At 41.8% G+C, this 25,585-nt stretch overlaps 1 protein-coding gene across 3 annotated transcripts in view; it reads left to right on the top strand.

Moving 5' to 3' along the window:
- The window catches only part of lsp1a (lymphocyte specific protein 1 a), a 314,767-nt gene that overhangs the window by 221,669 nt on the left and 67,513 nt on the right, over window positions 1–25,585 (top strand). For all 3 annotated transcript variants that reach the window (XM_048545255.1, XM_048545253.1, XM_048545254.1), the window contains exons 5-6: window positions 19,807–20,053; window positions 22,735–22,875. In XM_048545255.1, the coding sequence (XP_048401212.1) occupies window positions 19,807–20,053; window positions 22,735–22,875 (388 nt within the window). The remainder of the gene's footprint in view (window positions 1–19,806; window positions 20,054–22,734; window positions 22,876–25,585) is intronic.

Genomic DNA, 25,585 nt, shown 5'->3' with positions numbered 1-25,585 from the left:
GATCACCAGTGACATAATAGTCTAAATATGACTGTGACAGCTGTGGAATTAGTATAACTGATAACATTTGACTTTGAATAATAAGTGTTGATAAATGCTTTGAGGCTAATGACGAAGGTGTAAAATGTTAAATGCATGACACAAAAGTGCTACTGAGTGGCACAAATGAGAACAGACATCCTGGGACGAAATCTTACAGGGACGTGAATGACATGGGCTGTGACAAAAAATGTGACAGAACTATGTTCCAGGCCAGGCACTGAAACATGTTTCTTGCTCAGCAGCAACGAGTTGCCTATTAAGAATGATTATTATTTGCTGATAACATTATTAACTATACATCTTGCCTGATTACTATGCAGCTGCCTATTGTACCACCCAACACACAAAAAAAGATGCTGAGAATTTGCGACGTGATGAAATTATGTGATTGGTTATGTGCTATATATAGTTCACAGTGAATTTAGGTTCTTGGAAATCTAAGCTAAACACTCTTGGAGTCTGCATGCTTGAAGTTAACAACCAGCTTTCAAATTAGGTACAGAACTTATAACCGCATATGAGAGGAGGTTAACGTGGGTCTTACAGTTTACCCAACGGACATGGGGGAGAACTTTCCAGGCTTATTCAATCTGTACTGAGAAGTCGTTCAAGAGTGAAGCATCTACCAAGCTCTGAAGTGCTGAGAAGCCTTTTGATAGGGCAACTTGTATGAAGCAGCATTCCTAAGAAGAGCTTTTAAAGTAGAAAAGAGGTTCTTATTAATCCCAGTGCAATCGGTGGGAAAGAAGTGCAGCTGAGTTTTTGAAGCTTAAAAAAAATAAGTAAAGGAATTGATGCTACATTCAGAATAGTATGGCACCGGAAGAAAGTTCAGTCAGAAGCATAAATATAATAGTAAGCAATAAAGTTATCTATAGTTCCAGCAGATGAGTTGAAATTTTGATTACTTCAGGCCCATCAAAGTTTTCAAGAAATGAGCTGGGCTGGGTGGTGAAGCATTTGATGTTTCGGCAGTTGTAACAGTGTTTGTAAGCTGTAGCAGGATTTTATAATTCCATTTGGGTTATTTCTGCTGTGCGTTTAGAAATTATTAAATCTGTGTTAAAGCAGAATAGTGATTTTCTTTCCCACGTTTTATCTCCAAATCCTTGTTAATAATTTTTTTAATTCTTAAAACAACAACTGCAACATTGTCTGTTTGTGTTTTAGTGAAAGCTCATTTTGGTTGAAAAAAACTTATTGTCTATTAACCAGGTTCCTTTTGGGAATCTCACTTGTCCAACTGATTATCCTCCCATTACTGTTGGGGCCATACAATCAATATCATGGAAGCCAGAGCAGCTACCTGCTGACGTCAGCTTACTGCTGGCTGTGATGAGTCTCCATGTTGCTCACCACTGAATATCATCACTTGGCATGATCCATAGGCAGCAACCACACAATCCTCAACCACAAACATTGACATCCAGTAATTGCCAACCCCACAGGATCATCATGATACCTCCTGAATCCACTTACAGGAAGTACAGGCCTGTATTTCAGGGCAAACTAGCAACTAACATTGAAATACTGCTGCAAGCCCCCCTTGCATGCAGGGACAGAAACAGCTTATGGGTTGGACCAGGTTGCATCTCGGGTTTGCTGGCTTGCTGTCTTAGTGCTCACTTGCTTAGCCCCTACATGCATGCTGACAGTATCCCTGCTTTGCCTTTCCCTGCCATACAAATTAGCAGTTTGCCTTCCTCTTCAGCAGTCTTCAATCAAGGAGTTATATATTTTGCAGTATGGCACTATGCTATGTTAATTTCACACTGTGTGCCATGTGCAACCACCTTACACAGCAAGCAGGCAGCATGTCTGAAAACCTTAGGGCAGAATTCCTTACTGAAGTCCATGTATCATCACCTCATCTAGTCTGAAATGATGTCTGAGACCTAATGGAATGATGGGACAGGTAATGCATATATTAATTAAGAGTTCATTTAGTTTGAATTGGTAGTATAGATATGAAGAGTTAGTAATCAGTGGGGAGTTTTATGGAGTGAGCTTAATTGAAATAAGCATGTAAGTGTGGACTTGAATTTTGTTTAAATGCCATTATCTTTTCAAGTGTAACATTGCTAGCAGGAGATGTTTGTGGCAAAGTTTCTAGTTTCAGGTATGACTGCCCACCCCTTTTTTTCTGAAGGTGCACCTTATGACCAGTGGAAAAATGAAATAACCACGTTGATCCTTTATTTCTTTACTAAGGGGAAGCAGTCTCATCACCAAATAGGAGCAAGTGTTTTTTTTCTCAGAATTGAAACCTGGTAGTTTGAATACAGGTGAAGGTTTGAATAGATTGTTAAATTTCGCAAATGAGATTTTACAAGATAAATGATCTGTTGACTGCTTAGAAATGAGGTGTGGTCAGATTTTGAGAAATTTAGAAAGACTGAGGAGATAATATGGAAGGGTCCATAAGTGAATTCAGCGCTTTGTATGAAGGCTACAGAAATGTCATTTGGATATTTCCCCATGATTCTGACATTTATGTTAGTGGACTATGGCATAATATAAATAATGGACAGACTTCTAGTTTTGACAGGAGTTAAAATTGCAGATAAACATATGCTACTAGAACAAATGTTGGAAGCACTAAAAATATTCCTAAGAAGACATTCCTTCCCAGTAGTGATTGTAGCACAAAGGAGGCTTTGACAATATGACTGAAAATGGAGGACACAATGTTAAGAATTTGGCAGGACTGTATATATATGACACTGGCGACAGTACAAAAGAAGAATGGTAAGAATGTAGAAATAAGGAGGGAAATACTATTGCTAATTTTGAGAATGAAAGAAAATTTGGGATTTGCAATAAGTGAAGTGCTTAGGATGTAGTCCTAGTACCGCAGTGCCATGAACTTGACTAAATGCTACAATAAAGTGTTTGAAACCAAACATGAGTTGGGAGGAAGAAGATGGAGGCACAGATCAAAGAGAAGGCAATGTGTTGGTCACAAGAGGTTTCAGACCATTGATGCATGGACTAGTGGCAGTGTATTGAATAGTGGGTGCACATCTACCATGCGTGGATTAGATTGCCTAAAAAGAATCAGGACAAAGTGAAGGAATTTGAGTTTCACTACATTCAGTTTATGGGACACATTAAAATCTTTGAAAAACATTATTATTCCTTGTAAAATGGTTAATGTCAAACATTTTATTAGCACAAATGTAATGTCGAATGACGTACGTCTGATATTGTGTAAACTGTTTATAAAGAAAGCAAACTAAACTGGATATAGAAAATTATAAAGATACTAATTTTGAAAAATCTGTGAATTTGCAGTTTATACGATTGGTACATAGTTATGTTCCTTTGGAACATTACTACTTTAAGTTCTTTTGTGGAGAAGATTTATTGATCTTGGAGTAGAAACTTAGAAACAGAGCCTGGGATTACTACTGGAAAATATAAAAGCTGGGTGAATGTACAGGATGAGGGGCAGGAGATTAGGCCCATTGATTGGGAACATGAACTACAGAGATAGAAGGCTGGAGAGCATGGTATAAACTCAAACAGTGGGTATAGGAGTAACTATTCCCTAGAAAGTGTATATGACCCACAAAAAGAAATCCTATTAGTAGGAGGGGGGAGGTCAAACTGTTCTAATTCAGAAAGACAGAGAAGGCAAGATAGTGAGTGTAGTTTAACAAAGACAAGAGATATAGCACCAAAAGCAGAAAATCATGTGCTCAGGAAGTATTAGTGGTCATGAACTACATGACAAGTAAATGGAAGATGCCAGACGAGCTACAAACTGGAGAATTGTGGCTCTGGTTGTCCCTTTTCTTTCATCTTCAGGAAGACTGTCCTTCAACAATCAGCAGCTTCAGACAGGGGTAGGGCAGCCTTTTCAAGATGGCATGGGCACAAGGGGTGCTAGTCTTTTGGCAGATACCTGCCAACTGGTGAGTTCATCTGGGAACAGTGGGTGGTAGAATAGGGCAAGCATTAGGTAAGAGCATGCTTTATGGCCAGGGTATATAGTGAAGAGGCAAATTTGGGAAAGTATGTTAAGAGTTGTTGGTAGGCTTTCTGGGGAGAAATCATCTGTGTGACTGGTCAAAATTGACACTAGCCCAAAAAAAAGTAATACTCAGCCCATTGTCTCGAGATTGCATGTGACTATTGGATCTCAGCCAAGACCCTGGAATCACTTGTTCAATGTGGTCCATAGACCAAAGCAAATAGACATGACAACTTGCCTCCCTTGAGCAATGTTATCGACAGAGTTAGAATTTTCATCTCCTTGGCAGCATTCATGGTGATATTTTCAGTCGGCAGGTGTTTCAAATGCAGTTTACCTGCATGTCGCCCTCTGCTGATTGAGTCGTTATTTCACCCTCAAACTAGCATACCCTAGGGAGTTGCTAACCGTTCATCACTACCCATAATTCCATTCCAACTGGTGTCTTTAACTAATGCACCACACATTCCTCCCTCAACAGTGCTTCTAGTACAAAAGTTGTAACCACTATATGTTAGAGGCAAAATCTATTTTTCTTCCCCAAAGTTCACCACAGTAGGCAGAGATGTAGACCTTGCCATTCATGCCAAGAAAAGGCTAAGAAGTGAGTCTGATTGTAATTGAATTTACTGGGAGAGGCGATCTTTGGTGATATTTTCTAATCAATCATCCAAAATATTGTAAGCCTGACTGACAGGTCATTGGTATTTGCAGTACCATGTATGAATACAGTATTGGGGTTGCACCAACCATTGTACATAATGAGCTGTTTGTATCGTATGACAAAGATGTCAACACTATAAATGCTACGTTTGTACACTTTGAGCATGAATAATGGAGAAATTTGCCTGTCTCTTGAGGGCGTTTGGAAACAACTGGGCAGCACCACTATAATCACCTGCCATCATTTTTAATAGTACTTTCTGCCTCTCTTTTTTTTTCTCCATTTTTTTTCACCCAATGATTATCTTAGTTTTCTCATAGTTAGCATATTATAGAATTTGCATTTATTATTTCTTGGTGGTGACCAAAACAACAGTTAAGAAAAGAAACAGCGGTAAAAAGCCCATCGCTGTATTCATAGTGTCAGTGAAGGTCCTCCATTTAAACTATAGGCTAGTGAGTTGGAAGATTGTAAATTTGAACCATGCACAAGGATCCCAATGTGTAATCTAACACTTCATTTTAAGTGTTAAGGGAAGTGTTGCGCTGGAGTAGAGACCAACAATAAGACCAAAGCTTAAATTGTAAGTTCTAAACTAAGTACTTTTGTATCTGAGATAATGGGAACTGCAGATGCTGGAGAATCTGAGATAACAAAGTGTGGAGCTGGATGAACACAGCAGGCCAAGCAGCATCTTAGGAGCACAAAAGCTGATGTTTTAGGCCTAGACCCTTCATCAGAAAGAAAACAGGCCTTTGTATCTGGTCAGTTGTGAATATTTGCTCAAGGTTCTCTCCATAAACTTTTTTGATAAGGATGAGGCCCAGCATGGATTTGACATAGGCAGCACAGTGTGGAGCCGGAGGAACACAGCAGGCCAGGAAGCATCAGAGGAGCAAGACAGTTGACATTTTAGGTTGGGACTCTTTTTCAGAAATGGAGATGGGGAGGGAGCTCAGAAATAAATAGAGAGGAGGGATGGGGCTGCGGAAGGTAGTTGGGATGGTGATAGGTGAGTGCAGGTAGCCGGTGGTGGGGATAGGTCAGTAAGGTTGGAGGGGCGGATAGGTGGGAGAGAAGATGGACAGGTTGTGTCAGGTCAAAGAGGCAGGGATGAGAGGGAGGTTTGGACATGGGATGAGGCCGGGGCGGGGGAGGGCGGGGGGTGGTGTGGGGTGGTGGGGAGATTTTAAAACTGGTAAATTCTATGCTTAGGCCATTAGGCTGTAGGCTCCTGAGGCGGAATATAAGGTGTTGCTCCTCCCGTTTGTGGGTGATGCCGTTGTGACACTGGATGAGGCCCAGGATAGGTATGTCACCAGGGAGTGGGAGGGGGAGTTAAAATGGTTGGCGACCGGTCACCTCCCTCCCACGCCCTGGGTGATACGTCCATCCCACCTCACTGACCTATCCCCACCACTCCCTACCTGCACTTGCCTATCACCATCCCATCTACCTATCCCAGCTCCATCCCTCCTCTCTCTATTTCTAAGCTCCCTCCCCCACTCTTCCCATTTCTGAAGAAGGGTCCCAACCTGAAACATCAGCTTTCCTGCTCCTCTGATGCTGCCTGGCCTGCTGTGTTCCTCCAGCTCCACACCGCGTTGTCTCTGACTCCAGCATCTGTAATTCTTGCAATCTCTGATGGAATTGACATATCTAGTCAGAAGGTTCCAGGATTTCCTTTGCAATTTGCCCTATTTGCTGTCTGCTGGGGGAATGCTAGAAAGTGCATGGCAGGCCTCATAACCATATGTAATCTCACTTGCTTGGCATTGCTTCTGAGTCTTGCACTACTAGTTGATATTGTTTTACCCTGTGAATCACACTGGGAAATGTTTTGTCATTTGTGCTGGAATGGAAAGAGGAAAGATTGCATGTAAGGTCAGAGTTAGAAGCTGAAGGTCATGGCCTGAGACATAGGACTGAGCTAAGGATGTTGCGATAGGGGAGCAGAAATTGATTAATGTATAATTGAGGCCAGGGATTCCACAATGTATGTAAGGGAACAAGTTTATCCATAAGTTTGCAAGGATAACAATTGAAGTATCAACCCCTTCTTGAACATCAGCGTCACTTGTCTTGCCAATAGTGAGAATACCGTCTCAAGTTCATCGAAGCAATATCTTGGAAGGCTGGTTTTTATAAATAACTCATTTAAAATGGATTTATTAACCGGGTTCTAGTATTATACCCAAGAAATTTATAAATATGTAACATGCTGCTTTGGAAAATTCAATGTCAGATTTACTAATACAGTCAATAATTTATTTATATTTGAATCATCGCTTATACGGTTACAATTGGAAGGAAATGAATATTGAAAGCTCCAGAATCAAGTTGCAGACGCTGAGTAATACTCTGCTAGTAATTTTTTTTTTGGCTCATGGAGTATGGGTGTGGGTGCTAGGCCAGCATTTTTTTGCCCATTTCTAATTGCCCTGGAGAAGGTGGTGGTGTGCTGCTGCCCTTGAACCACTGCAGTCCTTGAGGTGGACAATGTGCCAATCAAATGGGTGTTCTATCCTTGCTGCCCCTAGTTATTTATTAGAGTCAAAGACAGTCATGCATTCCAAGTTTGATGCCCAATCCTCTAAATTTTCAACCTTCAGCACATGTTTAGGAGGAGACGAGGAAATACTAAAGACGACAAGTGCTATTAAGGGGAAGGCATAGACTTCTCAACTGGAGGACAGGAAAACTGATGCCAAAGTTGCTACCCTTTCCCAGCTTTCCACATTTTGTAATGGCTAGTTCACATTGGAAGTTGGGATATCATTAGTAATCCACATCTTCGGCAGCAGCTGGTGTACGCTCTACATATTTGGGTGGAGTTTGACAGGTGGGGGATGTTCTCTACTTGTTTGCCGATTTTGAAATAGTAAAAATGCTCCTTTGTCACTGTTAAGGGTTAATGCTGTGACTCATATGCATCGTGGTTATCTTGTACAGCTTCCTTCCTGTTTAGCTCCTTCTCTATTTCTTCGTGTTGTACTGTGGCAACACTTATCTTTGCTTCTGCAATGGCTGAGAATCAGAAAAGTTCATCGCGCCACTCTTCATGCAGGTAATTGAGTCCTCACCATGTCTGCAAGTAGACCATGGCGTTCTGTCTAGTCCAGAGTAGCGGCAATTAAGTGTCACAGACTTTATCCTATTAGATACTGTGCTGTGTAGGAAGCAGTCAGACCTGTGTGGTGCAACTGTGCATGCACTGAGTTCCCTTCAAGGTTGTTATTGACAAAATCTAGTATTTATCTTGCAGCTAGGGATTCATCATAGATCATTGTGGTCATTTTGCAAACAAATAACCTCCTCATTTTGTGCAGTCACAGGATTTAGGTGTGTCTGGCAAGGCGAGCTTCTTACCCATCCCAGTTAGTCTTTTAAAGGATGGTAGTGGGCTGATATTTTTGTTAATGCAGTTATCTGTATGGTGAAGGTGCTCCCATGGTGCTGTGAAATGCAACGTTGCATAAACTAGATACAGCGCCATTAAGAAACAAGTGAAATCAAGACTGTTTGTAACATGGAGGGGAACTTACACATAATGTTTGCACATGTCTACTATTGTTATATTTCTGAGTGGCAGAGGTTATGGGTTTGGAAGGTACTGTCAAACACCTTCGTGAGTTGGTGCAGTGCATCTTGTCGTTCTCGTGCAGCAGTGAAGAGGGTAAACCTTTAATCTAGTGGAAAGGTTGCTAGTCAAATGCTAGCTTTGTCCTGCTGTTGTTAAGTTTCTTGAGAATTGTTGGAGGTGCATGTCAATTGAAGAGTATGCCATCACACTCTTTGTGCCTTAAAGGTGATGAACTGACTTTTACCAATCAGGACTGAACTACTCACTGAAGAATTACTAGTCTCTGATCTTTATTTTGCATGGTATAGCATAAATTTTCTGTTGCTGTCGACATGATCGTTACACTTAAAAATGTTCCAATACTCTTTCCCAGTCGTGGCCAGGCCATTTAGGGAACATAGAACAATCTAAAAATAATCCTAGTGGATTGGAAATTAGAAAATATAACTTCACAATTCAGGAAAGAGGAGAATTAGCCTGACATCACTTGAGAGAAAGTTGCTGCAACTTATTATTAAGGAATTTTTAACAATGCATCTTGAATGTCATCGTAACATAGAAACATAGAAAATAGGTGCAGGAGTATGCCGTTTGACCGTTCGAACCTACACCACCATTCAATATGATCATGGCTGATCATGCAATCTCAGTATCCCATTCCCGCTCTCTCCCCATACCCCTTGATCCCTTTAGCCACAAGGGCCATGTCCAACTCCCTCTGAAATAAATCTAATGAACTGGCCCCAAAAACTTGCTGTTGGAGAGAATTTCACAGTTTCACAACTCTCTAAGTGAAGAAATTCTTCGTTATTTCAATCTTAAATGGCTTACCCCTTATTCTTACACTATGACCCCTAGTTCTGGACTTCCCCAACATCAGGAATCTTCTTCCTGCATCTAGCCTGCCCAGTCCCACCAGGATTTTATATGTTTCTACAAGATCCCACATCATTCTTCTAAACAGGCAGGGCAAAAAATTTCTGTGCCTGTTTTTTTCAATTTAATCATGTATAACATTTCCAGCTACATTCAATTATTAGGGGTCACGATTTCAAGGTGAGAGGGGAGAAATTTAAGTGAGAAATCCATGAAAAGATCTTTATGCAGATGGTGGTGGGTGCCTGGAACGCATTGCCAGCAGAGGTGGTAGAGGCAGGCATGATAGCGTCATTTAAGATGTATCTAGACAGTTACATGAATGGCAGGAAGCAGTAGGGTACAGATCCTTGGAAAATAGTGGCAGGCTTAGATAGAGGATCTGGATTGGCGCAGGCTTGGAGGGCCGAAGGGCCTGTTCCTGTGCTGTAATTTTCTTTGTTCTTTGTACAAACCCAATTGTTCTAATCCTTACTCATATGTCAGTCCTGCCATCTTGGGAACCAGTCTGGTGAACCTTCGCTGAACGCCATTAATGGCAATAGTGAACTTCCTCAGACTGGGAGACCAAAACTGCACACAAGACTTCCAGGTGTGGCTTCACCAAGGCCCTATATAATAGCTGCAAGACAACTGTACTCCGATACTCAAACCCTGTCACTGCGAGGACCAGCATGACATTGGCTGGCTCACTATAAGATCAGATAAAATCAACGTAGTTTTGTAAAAAGGGAAACCAAGTTTGACAAATTCATTACAGTCTTTTGAGGATTTACTGTTGATTAGATAGAGGAATCAGAAGATATTTACGTGGATTTACAAAAGAGATGCGATACAATGCTACAGAAAAGGTCATTGTGGAAGATATGGTACTGGGGGTGAATAATGGGAAAGGAGCAGGGTGAATTGCAGAGACAGGGAGTGAACCTGATAAAACCTGCAGAGTGGGGGCCTGGAACAAACTCATTCAGAACCTTTAAGGTAATACTGTCACTTGAAAAGTGGCATAGCATTGGCTGCTTGAATCCAGGTCTAGAGACTGAGCAGTTTGTAAGAGTGTCTAAAAAAATTATTAAAGCAAACTTGCAAGGATAAAAAAGAAAATAAGAGATTTTATCGTTATATAATGGAAAAATGGCTGTTTAAGAGTAGTATTAACCCACCTACTATTAACCCACTGTAGGCTGAGTGGGGATATTGTCAGTGACCATGGGGAAGATGACAGATGTGCTGAACAATTATCTTGCTTTCGTATTCACAGATGGAAAGGGGGGAAGTAGCTTGCAGAAGCCCTATAGAAATTAACAGAGGACCAAGGACAGGTTATAAATAAAATTAGCTTGAGTAAATCTTCGATAATGAGGAAATTAATGGACCTGAAGGGTGAAACATCTCAGGACCCTGATGGTTTTCATCCACGTGTTAAAGGAGGTAGGAAAGTACATTGCAGAAGCCCTAAGCATAATGTTTCAAGAGTTTCATATATTCAGGAGTTGTACGTCTGGACTGGAAATTTGCTCATGTCACTCTGCTCTTAAAGTAGGGTGACAGAGAGAAACTTGGGAATTACAGCCAGACTGCTGTGGTGGGGAAATTTTTGGAGTCTATAATCGAGGGTAGGGTGACTGATTAACTGAAATTTTGAGGTGATCAGAGAGAGTCAGTATTGATTCATGAAGGATACGTCATGCCTGACAAATGTTATAGAATTTTTTGAAAAGGCGACGAAGATGATAGACAGAGAGATAACTCAATGGATGTTGTTTATCCTGACTTCCAGGAAGCTCTCATGCAAGGGACAGTTCACTAAAGTGGAAGCCCATGGAACTGAGGGCAAATTAATAACATGCACATGTTTGAGTGGCAGAAAACAGTGTTTTGAATAAGGGGTAAATACTCAAACTGACAGGAAATGATTAATAATGTCCTGCGTTAGTGTTAGGGCCTTAGTTATTCACAATATTCATTAACAACTTGGGTTACCTACCTAACATGTCAAATATCCAGAGTGGCTGATGACACAATATTGGGCAGCATTGCAGTTAGTGTTATAGAGTCATGGAGCCATAGATTCATACAGGATGGGAATGGACCCTTCAGTCCAACCAGTCCATGCCGAACATAATCCTAAACTAAACTAGTCCCACCTGCCTGCCCCGGCCCAGATCCCTCCAAACCTTTTCTATTCATCTGCTTATCTAAATGTCTTTTAAATGTTGTAATCATACCTACATCCACCTCTTCTTCAACGAGTTCATTCCACACATGAACCACCCTCTGTGTTATCAGGGTATTGATAGACTAAGTAACTAGGCAAAGGTGCAGCAAATGGACTTTAATACAAACAAATGTGAGGTGATCTATTTCAGACCAGGTAAGGACATTTCAGGTTATTTTTTAGAAGACACAAAGTTAAATATATTAGGTGTCCAATGAGATTTGGGGATTCAGATGCATGGCTCTTTAAAATGCTACAAACCAGGTACAGAAAATAGTCAAGAAGGCTAATGGAATGCTGGTCTTCATTTCTTCATTTTTAAAGGGCTAGAGTATATGGTTGCAGATGTTATTCTGCCACCCTAGGTTTACAAGTATGAAGCCTGGGCTTGAGCAGTTTTAAAAAAAAACCCTTCCTTAATAGCGGTTGATGATAATTCAATTGTTTGATAAGAATCTGAGGTAGACAAATTTTTATGAAGCAAGGATATGGCTCCATGATCTTACTGAATGATGGAGCAGAGGCAAGGGCCTGAATGGCTTACTCCTGTCCCAGTGAGTAGAAGGAGATAGAGTATAAAGTCCTTATGATAATTGTTTGTAATTTTGTTAGGAGTAGAGAGTGAGAAGCCTGATTTGGTGAGAAGTGGGTAATATTGTATATTTGGCTCCTAGTTTGAAGTCAGTCAGGAGCACAATCACAGTGTCCCTGTGGAACACTCCTTCTGCAACATGTGCGAAATCAGGGATATTTCCAGTGTCCATGCTGACTATATGTAGGCAGGAAGTGTGTTCAACTGCAGCTCCTGATCTGCTGTTCAGAATGCCTGGAGCTGCAGGTGAATGCACTATGGAGCGTCCATGATTCCGAGAACATTATGGACAGCATATTTAGTGAGCTGGTCACACCACAAATAGAGACTACACAGACGGAGAAGTGTTGGTTGACAATCAGGAAGGCTGGTAAGTGTGGACGTTCTCCTCGCAACCAAAAATACTGTTTTGGATACTATTGGAGGAGATGGCCTCTCAGGGGAAAGCAACAGCAGAAGCCAGATCGGTGGCACCAAAATTGGTAGTGTTGTATATAGAAAGGAGGGTCAAAGTGAAGCTGAGCAGTGATGATAAGGGACCGTATAGCCTCATCGGTGTTTCTGTGGCCACAAGCAAGACTCTGGAGATGGTGTGTTGCCTCCCTGGTGCCAGGGTCAAAATGGCTCTGAGTGGGCACAGGATATTCTGAAAGGGGAGGGTGAGCAGCCAGAGGTCCTGGTCCATATTGATACTAATGACATATGCATACAAATACTACGTAGGCATCGTGTTAAAGTGAGAGGGGAAAGGTTTAAAGGAGATGTGCGAGGCAAATGTTTTTTTACAAAGAGCATGGTAGGTGGTGGGAATACACAGCCAAGGAAGGTGGTAGAAGCAAATATAATATTAATGTTTAATAGGCATTTAGACAGACACAAACTGGCAGGGAATACAGGAATATGGACTGTGTTCAGGCAGATGGGATTAGTTTAGAATCGTTGGTACAGTGGGCCAAAGGGCCTGTCTCTGTACTGTACTACTCTGTGTTCTGTGCTATGGTGCTGGGTTAATATTAGCATGGAAAGAAAATTGTTTAACAGCCAGGAAGCAGAGAGTAGGAATAAATGGAACATTTTCAAGTTGGCTGGCTGTAACTAGTTGGGAGCCCCAGGGTTCAGTGTTGGAGCCTCAGCTATTACCAATCTGCATGCATGATCCTGTGCTCCCAGAGGTAGGAGGTAGGGATGGACATTTAATTAGGCAGTGTAGTGGTGTACCTAATCCCCACACCTTCACATTTCCCCGAATTCATATTGGGGCTAGAAAGTCCATGCTCAATCTTCCTGCCCAGCTGCCAATTGAGGCTCATAAGCAACCAATGAAGGACCATTTAAGGGCCTTAGCCATCCCCCCCACTGGGATTCATGCATCAGCAGTGCAGGCTGCCAATAGGTAGCCATCCCCAAAGCAAAAAAAAATAGCATGGATATTTGTCAGCTGAAGAGCAGGACCTTTCTTTGACCAAAAGCAATCAAAACCAGATTGAGGGCATGGACTTAGGGCAGCAGTTGACTGCAGAGATCACTCCACGCTCTTCCTTATAATGCTTCTCTCCCTACCCTGTCAAAGCACATAATGTACTCCTGGATCCCTGGTCTCCAGGAGTTCTGCTCCGGGCCTCGTCTTGGCCTTCTCCACAGTGCTGCTGAGTTCAGGGGCCAGCAGGGCTTGTCTCCGGGCACCTAATTCCATTGTCAAAAAAGCCAACAGGTCTTCCTTAGAAAGTGCTGCAAGGGTCTCTCACCAGCTCTTTAGCCTTCAAGTGAGACCTGTTGTCAACAATGGATGTTTCCACCCTTACTTAATAACCTAGATGTTGAGCTGAACCATAACATATCCCAAGTTTGCTGATGATACAAATTGTGTGGGAATGTAAGAGCTAAGAAGGACACATAAAGCTGCAAGAAGAAATAGATAACTTAAGTGTGTGGCACAGTGTCAGGTGGAGTTCAGTGTGGGCAAGTGTGAGGTTCTTTGCTCTAGTAACTAGAATCGAAAAGTAGATTTTTTTTAACAGGTATGAAACGTAATTGTTAATGTTCAGGATGACTTGGCTACACTCTGAAGGAATACAGGTGTTTAATTTGCAAGTACAGCAAGCGATAAAGAAAGTGAATGGTTGTTGCCCTGTCTAGCGAGGGTTTTGAGAGCATGCCTGCATTATTCTGTGCTGTTTTAATGTCTTTATCTAAAGAAGGATGTAGTTGCTGGATGTGAGTGCAGCAAAGATTCACAAGATTGGCTCCTGGGATGACACGGACGTAAATTTTCTGGCATTTAGAAGAATGACAGGTGATCTTATTGAAATGTCATCAGCTGTGCATGGCATCACTGGGCTCTTATTTGATTGTTTTGTACAAAAATTAAAGTCAAGTAATGTAACTCCTAGCATCTCCAGTGAGCTGGACTGTCTACAGTCATAGGAATGGCCAATTTGATAATTTAGCAGGCAGAGCCATTCATACTAGGTTGTACCCGACTGTGCATTTTTAGCTGATCTGAGCTAAAAGATAGTGCTCATGTTATAATTGACTTTATTGTCCCAGAGCTACAACGAACAGGAGATCCTGCTGCTGATCGCGATCAGTAACACTTCCAGGAAAGGACACATAGATGGACAAGATATGATGGGAACACTGAGTTCAGCAATTCATCTTAACACTTTCTTCATCACACATTAATGCTTGACCTGATGAGACATTTTTGGATGATTGTCAGTACCTGTGGAGCAGGCATGTCTTAGGACACAAAAGAAGCTCTACTATGATTATCTGGAAGCTGTCAATTTTGATTGACAGCACAGACAGTGAAGTGAGCCTATTCTTACATTTAGAATATGGAATAGACAAACTATGCCTAATAGCGATAATAAAGTGTGAAGCTGGATGAACACAGCAGGCCCAGCAGCATCTCAGGAGCACAAAAGCTGATGTTTCGGGCCTAGACCCTTCATCAGAGAGGGGGATGGGGTGAGGGTTCTGGAATAAATAGCGAGAGAGGGGGAGGCGGACCGAAGATGGAGAGAAAAGAAGATAGGTGGAGAGTAGAGTATAGGTGGGGAGGTAGGGAGGGGATAGGTCAGTCCAGGGAAGACGGACAGGTCAAGGAGGCGGGATGAGGTGTGGCTTGGGGTGGGAGGAAGGGATGGGTGAGAGGAAGAACAGATTAGGGAAGCAGAGACAGGCTGGGCTGGTTTTGGGATGCAGTAGGTGGAGGGGAAGAGCTGGGCTGGTTGTGTGGTGTAGTGGGGGGAGGGGACGAACTGGGACGAACTCCGCTTGGGAACCCTGCAGCCCAATGGTATCAATGTGGACTTCACCAGCTTCAAAATCTCCCCTTCCCCCACCGCATCCCAAAACCAGCCCAGTTCGTCCCCTCCCCCCACTGCACCACACAACCAGCCCAGCTCTTCCCCTCCACCCACTGCATCCCAAAACCAGCCCAGCCTGTTTCTGCCTCCCTAACCTGTTCTTCCTCTCACCCATCCCTTCCTCCCACCCCAAGCCGCACCTCCATTTCCTACCTACTAACTCATCCCACCTCCTTGGCCTGTCCGTCTTCCCTGGACTGACCTCTCCCCTCCCTACCTCCCCACCTATACTCTACTCTCCACCTATCTTCTTTTCTCTCCATCTTCGGTCCGCCTCCCCCTCTCTCCGTATTTATTCCAGAACCCTCACCCCATCCCCCTCTCTGATGAAGGGTCTAGGCCCGAAACGTCAGCTTTTGTGCTCCTGAGATGCTGCTTGGCCTGCTGTGTTCATCCAGCTTCACACTTTATTATCTTGGATTCTCCAGCATCTGCAGTTCCCATTATCACTGATGCCTAATAGCAAGTTTGTTGACTTGGTCCCCATGAGAACCATGCCTCTAGGAATTCTCGTGCATGTCTATGTTTGGCTTGGGCTACTATGGTTATGTCGTCCCAGTTAAACTGATGGCCTTCATTGTCTGAGTGTACTGATCTTAAGAAAAGTTTGTCATATTGTTTTGCTGCTAGCTGATGTTCATCTATTCTGATGGCTAGTTTCCTTCCTGTCTGCCCAATGTAATGTTTGTGGCAGTTGTTGCATGGTATTTTGTGAACCACATTGGTCCTGCATGTTGTGGGAATGGGGTCTTTAATCCTTGTGAGTGTTTATCATAGAGTGGCTATGGGCTTATGTTCCACCGTGATTCCTAGTGGTCTTAAGAGTCTCGTCAGTTCTGACGTGTTCTTGATGTAGGGCAGTGTGGCCAGGGTGATAGGGCAGAGTGTGTCTTCTTGTTGCCTATTTAGTAGGCACCTGCGGATGAAGTTGGGGGGATATCCAATCTAGCGAAGATTTTGTATAGGTGCTCTGCTTTTGTCCTGTGTAGTTCTGGCATGTTGCAGTGAGTGGTGGCGTGTTTAAATAGTGTCCAAACGCAGCTTTGTTTGTGGGCATTGGGGTGGTTGCTGTGGAAGTTGAGGATTTGTCAGTGTGTGCTACTTTTCTGCATCCTGAGGTTTAGAACTCCCTGTTGGTCATACATTCAACTCTGACATCCAGAAACTGAAGCTGATTGATTGATTGTTTTCTGAAGCTGTTTTCTTCCTCTCTTGTGAATTTAATCCTGGGAATTTAAGTCCTCGAGGCATGGTCCTCAACCCACAATGCAATCAACAAACATATAGAATTGGACCTCATGTACAAACCCATACAGAACAAAACCAGAAATGACAGTACTCACCACAAAGGACTGGACAGTATAAATTCCAAGTGGAATAGAATAACGTCGCTTCATCATATGCTGCACTGCTGATGTCGCCTAGCATGGTATCGAAACGTCTGAACGAAAAAGTCAACAACCCCACTCACAACCCGAGCTATAGGCCTTTGCCAAAACCTGAAATACGTCTCATAATGCTGCCAATGAAATTCTGAATTGTATTTGAGTTATAAATCAAGATTATAAGAGCATAAGATATAGGTGCAGAAGCAGGCCATTCAGCCCATTGAATCTGCCCTGCCATTCAATGATATCATGATAATCTTGAACTCCCCAAAACCCTTGATTCCCTTACTGATTTGTCTGAGTCATGGGCAGTGCTAATCTCCTTTTGCTTATTAAGCCCTCAGTATTCAAGAAGCACTGGCAAGGTCAAATGTGTTGTCAATTCTGAGAAGTTGATGGTGACCATTCTGCTTGAATTGTTGCAGTCCATATGCTAATAGCCTCTTAATGATGTTTGGTAGAGAGCTGTACGATTTTGACCTTGACGATGAATGGAATTTCAGTGTCTGTGCCCGTCAGGTCATTGTGAGACTTGGAGGGGAATTTGAAGGTTAAGATATTGACATGATCTTCCTCCTCACCCTTCTTGGTGGCAGAGATCATGAAACCAGGAAGTGGTGCTGAAGGATATTTTGGACAGTTATAGCCATGTTTCCTGTAGATAATAAATTGTGCGGGAGCTGTATAGAGGATATTGAATTCCGTGACAGAGTCAGTTCAAAAAAATAATCTGTTATCCAGCATAGTGTGGAGTTTGAGTCGTTGCAGCTAGACATTCCACTCTGCTTGTAAACACCTACAATGCCTGCATGCAGTCCGGATACTAAGTAGTAGGATTGGCATGGGCTGCCTCTTTACTGAGGAAGTGGAGCTTTTATCCCAGTAAATGAGTACTGCATCTGGCGATGGTAAAACATCAAATTCAGAGCTATGAAATATGTTCTTTCAAGTGTGGCTGCTGAACTACCATCAAGAGTGCAGGAGAAATACTAGTAACTCAGGCAAAGGCTTGCTTTCAGCTCGTAGGTCACGTGCATTGAAAAAAAACTTATCTTTTCCTTCCTGTGCCTTGTTCACCCACATTGCTGTGTGCACAGGATACGCTGTTGAAACTGTGGGTCACCATTTCATTACCACAAGCCACCCTGACCACATAACCTGAGAAGGACACAGTTGTACATTGATTGCCCTATGGTTGCTTTGTGAGTGAAACTTGTATCACCTTCCCGCACTGTGTGCCTCCCAAAATTGCTTTGGTGTGTTTTCTAAGTAAAACACTTCCCCCACACTATTTTCTTTCAGTATAAATTCATCCCCTAATCTTCTCTTGTTTTACAAAGGTCCGAATTCTTTCTGGAATTCAGTTCTGTGGAGGCTGGCGATCCTTCTCACTACAAGTTATTTGACCATTGTGTGCGTCACAGCTGAACTATCATCAGTTGATCTTCATACTGTTCTCCCCACGCTCCAACAAGGAGTTTTGTCAAAAAAAACTTAACTGATTTTATCCCAAACTCCAAATAGGGACACTGAGACCAATTCTAGCTGCATAACTTAAAACAACTGAATATCTTTCGATCATGTGGTGCCTTTGAAGTAGAAAATCATTCCAAGATACTCCAAAAGGGTGTAAGTTGCCACTAAATCGTGAAAGGAGATACCTTGCTGGATACAGTCATTCCCTGCACAAGTATAAAAGGAGAAGCAACCCTTTTTCCCCACATTTCCACATGTTTTGAGTTCCTTTGTTATTTATTTATCATTTGGCACTTTGGTAAAGACAGAAGGCTTAAGATATTAAACAGACATAATGGCCTAGTTCTTCCTTGGTATTGAGGAACACAAAAGAATTGTTTGCAATTTGATTGTTGAATATATTTTGAGACTTCCCCAAGACAACTTCTGCTGTTAATCCTTTCAAATTGTTCCCCACACCTGTAATTAACAGAGTGACTATCCTAGAAGAAAATTTCTGGGGGAGTTCAGGGCATCTAGCCGATGGCAGTATAGCTCTATTCATCAGAAGGTTATGTTTTGGGTATACATATCGTGCATTTGTTCATATTTGAACTTGCTCTGAAACCAAGCTCACAACAGGCTGAATGGCCCAAATTTCACGAGTCATTCTTTCAGAAGATCCAACCGATGTGTTTTTCCTACAATTTGTTTTCAGATTGTGAATTGTCTGCTTGTTATTGTTGAGTCTGAGAGGTGAAATATAAAGCTTATTTATTCTAGTGACCAGTTGATCGCCTCACCATTTTCTTTTTTTTAATGTAGATTCCTATAGAGTGCACAGCATGGAAGAGGCCATTCAGGCCAGTTGGTCTGTGCTGGTTTTTATGGTCCATAGTAGTTACCTCCCACCTTACTTTGTTGAACGCTATTTGTGTAACCTATTATTTTCACTCTCATACCTTTAGCCAGAATCCCCTAGTGCACACTAATGCAACTTCCACCAACTATTCCTTTTGTTTTCATTTTTCACATTGTCAACAATCTCTGAATTTTGTTTTCACCAAATACCTGAGAAGTATTCTGGGAATCTAAAAGGCCACAGTTGTATTTATGTTCTATAATCCAGAGACCAGGACCTGGAATGGACCAAGGAGTTGGGCAGTTTAAATTCAGTTAAATAATAGGAAGGAAATTTGACACCCTGTCACAATATGGTCTGGATATGAGGTCAGACAAACAGATGAGCCATGAGCTTCCTTCATGATTCTACATTCATGGTGGCTTACCACTACCACATCCAGAGCAGTTATGGATGAGCAATAATGTTTGCTTTGCCAGCAATCCTCTCAAATGAAAAATAGGATTAATTAAAGTGAAACATGACTCGGTACTTGCCTAAAACTGTGCAAAGTAGTATACAGGCATACTGTATACTACTACTTGAAATAACTAAACATGCACTGGGGATCACAGCTGGATTTTCCTGACCTCTGTGCTGGGCCATTATGCAATGGGGTCCTAAGCAAATGAGGAAGAATGGAGGGTCTCTCTTTTTAAGGAATTATTTCTGATTCATTACTCTTGATTTGCAAGTTAATGGATATTGCTTTTTTTTTCCCCTCCACGTGCAAATTCCAGTGAGTTTCCTGAAACGGATGAGGATGGAGAGCTTACCCGCCTGGAAGCTGAACAGAAGTTGGAGCAGATCCGTCGGAGTCTCGATGAGAAGGAGAACCAGGAGTATGAGCGCCTGCGGCAGCGAGGTCATGATGCTGAGCTGGAGCTGGAAGAACTGAAGAAGAGGAGGGAAGACAGGCGTAAGCTGCGGGAAGAAGAGGAACAGCGTCGCCAACAGCAGGAACTGGAGCTGCAAGCCAGAGAGGAGGTGGGTATCGTGGAGCAAACACTAGAGTCTTTAGTGTTGAGGATGAGAGGCATCATCAGTGGTTCAGAGGTAACATCACCAACTCTGAGCCACACACAAAAATCAAAATGCTCAATCCACAGGTTTGCATTCTTTCACTGTTTTCGTCCAGGTACAACTTCTGTTGTCCTTTTGATTTCAGTTCTTTTAGGAAAGTGAAGATAACCCTTGATTCCTATTCTGGATGACTACTAAGTTGCCTCGGTTGCAAACACACACAGGTGTGGTCAAGCTAAGCTGAGTTCTTACCCACAATCCTTAGCTCCTGACAAACTTTCAAGATTTAAATGATGCACAGGAAAGTAACTGATCCCCTATGAGATTGTATTACTGTATTAAAATAAGAGCAAATATTGCTCGCATTCATACAAATTCAAGCAATTTAATGTCTCAGCTTCTAAATGTTGGCATGTGGACTCATGAAAATCACCCAATGCAGCTCTTTTTGCTGTCTAGTTGGGGTGGCTCCTGTTTCGGTATTCAACACCCTACAGAGGCTGACTCCCAAGGTACTCCATCCTCCCACAGTACTCTCTCTTAGCCCCCACTCACCTTCCTCCTGAACTTGATCCTCCCTGCTAGCCATTGCAACAACCCTTTATTGATCTTTGAACATCACATCCGTAACTCCTGGATGTGGTGGATTATCTGCCATCCCAGCAATGGTCACTGCTCCCACCTTGGGAGCTGGGAACAGAGAACTACCCAACACCTAATTAGCTGGCAGCTTTTGGAGACACGCCTTTGGTCTGATAGAGGAGCATATATTCTGTTTGAGCAAATTAATGGCATGAAAGCAGTAGAAGTTAGTTGGGGGGACCTCAGGCAGAGAGATTCAGGTTGGGGGATGGTCTTGGATGAAGATAAATCTTTTGGAATGCTCTGCAAAGAAGTGGCTATTGAGCTGATAATCTGCAAATGTGACTTGAGCAAGGAACACTCCATCCTGCTCATTTTAAAAGACTCAGGTTAGTTTACATCTACCCTTCTTATGAAATAAATAAGTGAGAAAGAAAGTCTCAAAGCCAGTGTAACATGAAATGCTAGAGACACAACAAAGTGGAACTGATAATTACAACCCTTTTCACCGACCCGTATACTCAGGAAACTAGCAATTCCACCAAAAGAACTGACTGTTGTAACATCTGAAACATGTGTCTTGGTCCACACTGCAATTTGTTGAAATTAATCATTATTTAGTAATTTCTTGCATCCGTACTACTTGCTGAAACTACACTTCCTCTATTGTTATATGACCCAGATACCTGCTGTTCATCCTGCTGCATAAAGACATGTTGCATCTTGAAGTTAAGCAGTGTGCAGCAGTCTATGATTTTCTGGGTTGTAGAAAAACACAACTATTCAGCCTTCACCTGAGCATGGTATGCACCTTCTTCAATTGGTGTTGCTGCTTGCTATTCCTTAATATTTCATAGGATATTTGTCCAAGACTTCAGAAGATGCTTTCGTCTTTAGCAGCCATAGGAATAGCCTTTGAAATCATTGGGCACTGTGCATTATTAGACAATCAAAGCACCATAGTTTGGTGCTACAGTGATGGCAGATAACATGCAAAAATCCAGGGTTGAGTTTTTTTCTTTACAATTATATTGAATTATTCTAAGGAAAAAAGCAAAGTAGAGGGGGTAGAAATTTTCAGTTGGCTCAATTGTCAGAATCAGGGTTTTAAAATTTCCCAACTGTCCTACGTTTAAAGCTGGCTTAGAGCTATAACTGCCTCACCATCACCACACATTCCATCCCACGATTACTTCCGCAAAGTGAACCACCTAACCACGACATCAGGCATTGGGGAACTCTACAACACCAAACCCCCTCCCCACCCTACTGACCGCCGCTCTCAGCCTCGTCCCACTCCTTTCAAGATCCTGCTTCAAAAAAATCAAATCTCTTTTGAATATGCATTTAGTTACACATGCTATATATCTTCTCATTTGGCCCAGTGTTGCTTTATGCCCAATGACTGTGCACATTTTGCTAATTTAAAGGCACTGTCAAAATTCATTTGTTGTTCAATTGTGTTAATTGTTTGTTTGAACTAGCATTTGGTTGATTTGATTATTGTTGCGTGTATCTTGTGACAGAGTACAGTGATAAATGTCATATAGTTTTGCCAATCTCTGGCACCACCTTACAACACAGAGAAATAAAATAAAACATAGAATCTAAAGGCAGAAAAAATGAAGAAGTAAAGAAAGTGTCCAAACTAGCAGCATTCTCATTGTCTCCTGGGACATTTGAGAAAATGGTAGTTGTAGGTCCAATAGTGAGTTACATGGGAAGGATGATCCAATCTGGTGTAGTAGAATATTGCATTCCTAACAAATTGACTGTCTTTTCAATAATTCTGCCCTGTTTAAGGTGCATTTTTCAATGATTAACAGTGATTGTGAAATATTTCAAAAAAGTATTAAAAAACGCAAGTTACAATAATTTGTTAAAGGAAGTGTAATATTGCGCATTAGAAAGAATACAGTTTTTGACTGGCAAATAGATTTTAAAAACAGCCACTTTGTTGTCATATGAAAATTGTATTTTTTGAGGTGTGAGCATGGTAGCTCTAGAATTGTCGGTCATGTGGTGTGGGGTAGTAAATATAAATAAATATTATCCACCTGCAGGAAGAGAAAAGAAGAATGAGAGAAGAGAGAGAAAAACGGAGGATGGAGGCAGCAGAGAAACGTCAGAAAGTTCTTAGTATTTCAGGTAGTGAAATGGAGGACCCATTCATTCCCCTCAGTCCCAAGAGCCCAACATTTAAGGTAAGGATTTCTGATGGGCATTGACGTTGTACATGATATATTTTGTTTCACTTTGGCACTGTGTGGGCAATGTCAGAGATACATAGCACTTGCTTTGCCATGTAATGTTGTCAGGGAAATATGCAGGAGAGATTTTACCTCCATGACATGGCATTGAAACAGTAATGTATTTGGATAAAAGACACAGTTTGGAGGCGGTAACCTGCATCATTTTAGGCCCTTGTTTACATTGTCTGGACATTAACCTTATAGCCACATGGAATTAAATCACACTGTAAATATTTCTCTACGATTGAATGCATGTTATGTTGCTGTGCAATGATATTTGCAATATACAGGTTGCTGTTGACCATGTGGAGTCCAGCTCAATGTGTGAGATGACTTTACGTTTCATTGGCTAGTGTGATTCAATAAGACAAGGAATTCTCATTTGGACAAGCCACCAGAGTTCCCTGCCTCTATGGAGCTTTGCTCCAGTGTTAATAGGTGTCTCTTGGAGAACTTTGAGGAGGGCAAAATGCAGAGTAGCAAAATAAGTAGGATAAAGTCAGCCATAACTTACAACTATTGTGTTAATTTAATTTTGAAAAATGTTCAGCACGAATTATCACTTTTCCATGTGGTGAAACTATATTAAACAACTTATGTTTGTGTTGTGTGCCCATCACATCTGCTGACCTGAATGTCATTTGAATTTCTCTATCATTTTGTCTTTCTATTACTCTTCCCTGTAAGTTGCACTGTGTTTATGCATGATAAGCTTATCTTCTGGGCACACGTTCAGATAAAGGCTGAGCATCTTCACTGTTCTTAAAGCTTCAGTAAACTCTAGTGACGGGCTGAAAACCACTGAAAGGAGTTTCAAAACAGGACTTGTATTCAATAATACTTTTCTGAAAGATATAACTTTAATGCTGTTAAATATTTGGCTACTAATTTGAAGTCTACAGCATGATGAGCTATGTATCCTGATCTCCAAACTGAATGTAAGCATGAGTGAGCAGTTTTCTAATTCTCCCAGTCAGGGTCCGAAGCTTAAGAATATCCCCTGGATAACATACTGGGGCTGCATCCACTCATGGAACTGTATATCAATGCAGTCCCTCAATGACAGATAGATAAAAGTGTTTGGGGAAATTCTCACGGAAGATCTTGTGTGCCTCTGGTAAGGTGGGTGGGGGAGCAAGGTGGAAGAAACAAATGATAAAGCAAAGGAGACTTTAGTGTATGAAGATCAGTTAAAGTGGACTGTATATGTTTAGGGAGCCAGATTTTCTGATCAACTGTTCTGCTTGTAAACATGTGAGATAGTCAAAATGTTGGTGTCAGCAGTCAGCCAGACCTCTTTTAAAGGCTAGCTATGGGTGAGGTCAAGCCAGTGCAATCAGAATGTTTTTTATGCTGTTGATTTGCATGAGCCCTTTCCTCAACATCTGGGAAAACAGTTAAGTTTGACAATAGTCAGCACTGCCTGATGTCTAACACCACAGGATAAGATCATTTTGGTGCAATCACCATTATTTGTCAACAATAATGACTGTAAAATTCATTAATTATTCTATTTTCTTTCATCACAGTACTACAGAGTGTACTCATAATTACCTGCAAAGGAGAGTGGCAGGGAAGTTAGTATTTGCTGAGAGCTGTTATCTTAAGGGAAAGAAAAGGGGCAGAGAAAAAAATACAGGATCATCACTTGGCAAGAGTAAGGATTTTGAAGGAGTTAGAATGGCCCGTTGTTGCAGGATCCTTTTATGTCTGATTGTGTTCCCTGCCTCCAATGACAGATTAACATGGCTTTTTGACTTCCTATTTTTCCAGAGTACTACAACAACATGAAAACAACAAAGCAGACGCACTCATATATAGTAGGAACTGCAGATGCTGGACAATCTGAGATAACAAGGTGTGGAGCTGGATGAATACAGCAGGCCAAGCAGCATCAGAGAAGCAGGAAGGCTGACATTTTGGGCCTTCTAAAGAAGGATCTAGGTCCAAAATGTCAGCCTTCCTGCTCCTCTGCTACTTGGCCCGCTTTGCTCATCCAGCTCTAAACCTTGTTATCTCATATATGCTCATAGTTTTGAAGCAGTCACAGGAATTTGGTTTGATTTGCCATGTTGTTTAACACAACTTTAACTTCTTGGGAAGGTGACTCAATCTGGAGTCACCAATTTAGTAGTAAGACATTAGAAAGGATAAAAGAATCTAGAGATTATAAAATGTTACACTGTACAAATTTATGAATCAAGTAGCAAACTGCACCTTTTTTTAAATTCATTCATGGGACCTGAGCATTTGTGGAACCAAAACATTTATTTCCCATCTCGAGTTCCAATTGAGAAAGTGATGGTGAGCCACCTTCTTGAACTGATGCAGTTTATGTGTTGTGGGTTGACCCAGAATGCCATTAGGGAGGGAATTCCAGGATTTTGACCCAAAGGCAGTGAGGGAATGGCAGTATATTTCCAAGTCAGGATGGTGAGTGGTTTCCAGGGGAACTTGCAGGTGGTGCTGTTCCCAAATATTTGCTGTCCTTGTCGTAGAGTCTTGGTCAGAGAGTTGTACAGCACAGAAGCAGACCCTTCGTATCAACCAGTACATGCCAGGTATAATCCCAAACTAAACTAATCTCACCTGACTACTCCTGGCCAAAATTCCTCCCAAGTCTTTCATGTTCACATGCTAATCAAGATGTCTTTTGGACATT

The sequence above is a fragment of the Stegostoma tigrinum genome, chromosome 17 (assembly GCF_030684315.1).
Source record: "Stegostoma tigrinum isolate sSteTig4 chromosome 17, sSteTig4.hap1, whole genome shotgun sequence".
NCBI classification, from domain to species: domain Eukaryota; kingdom Metazoa; phylum Chordata; class Chondrichthyes; order Orectolobiformes; family Stegostomatidae; genus Stegostoma; species Stegostoma tigrinum.
The sequence above is the reverse complement of the archived record's forward strand: the minus strand, read 5'-3'. Positions and strand labels throughout refer to the sequence as shown.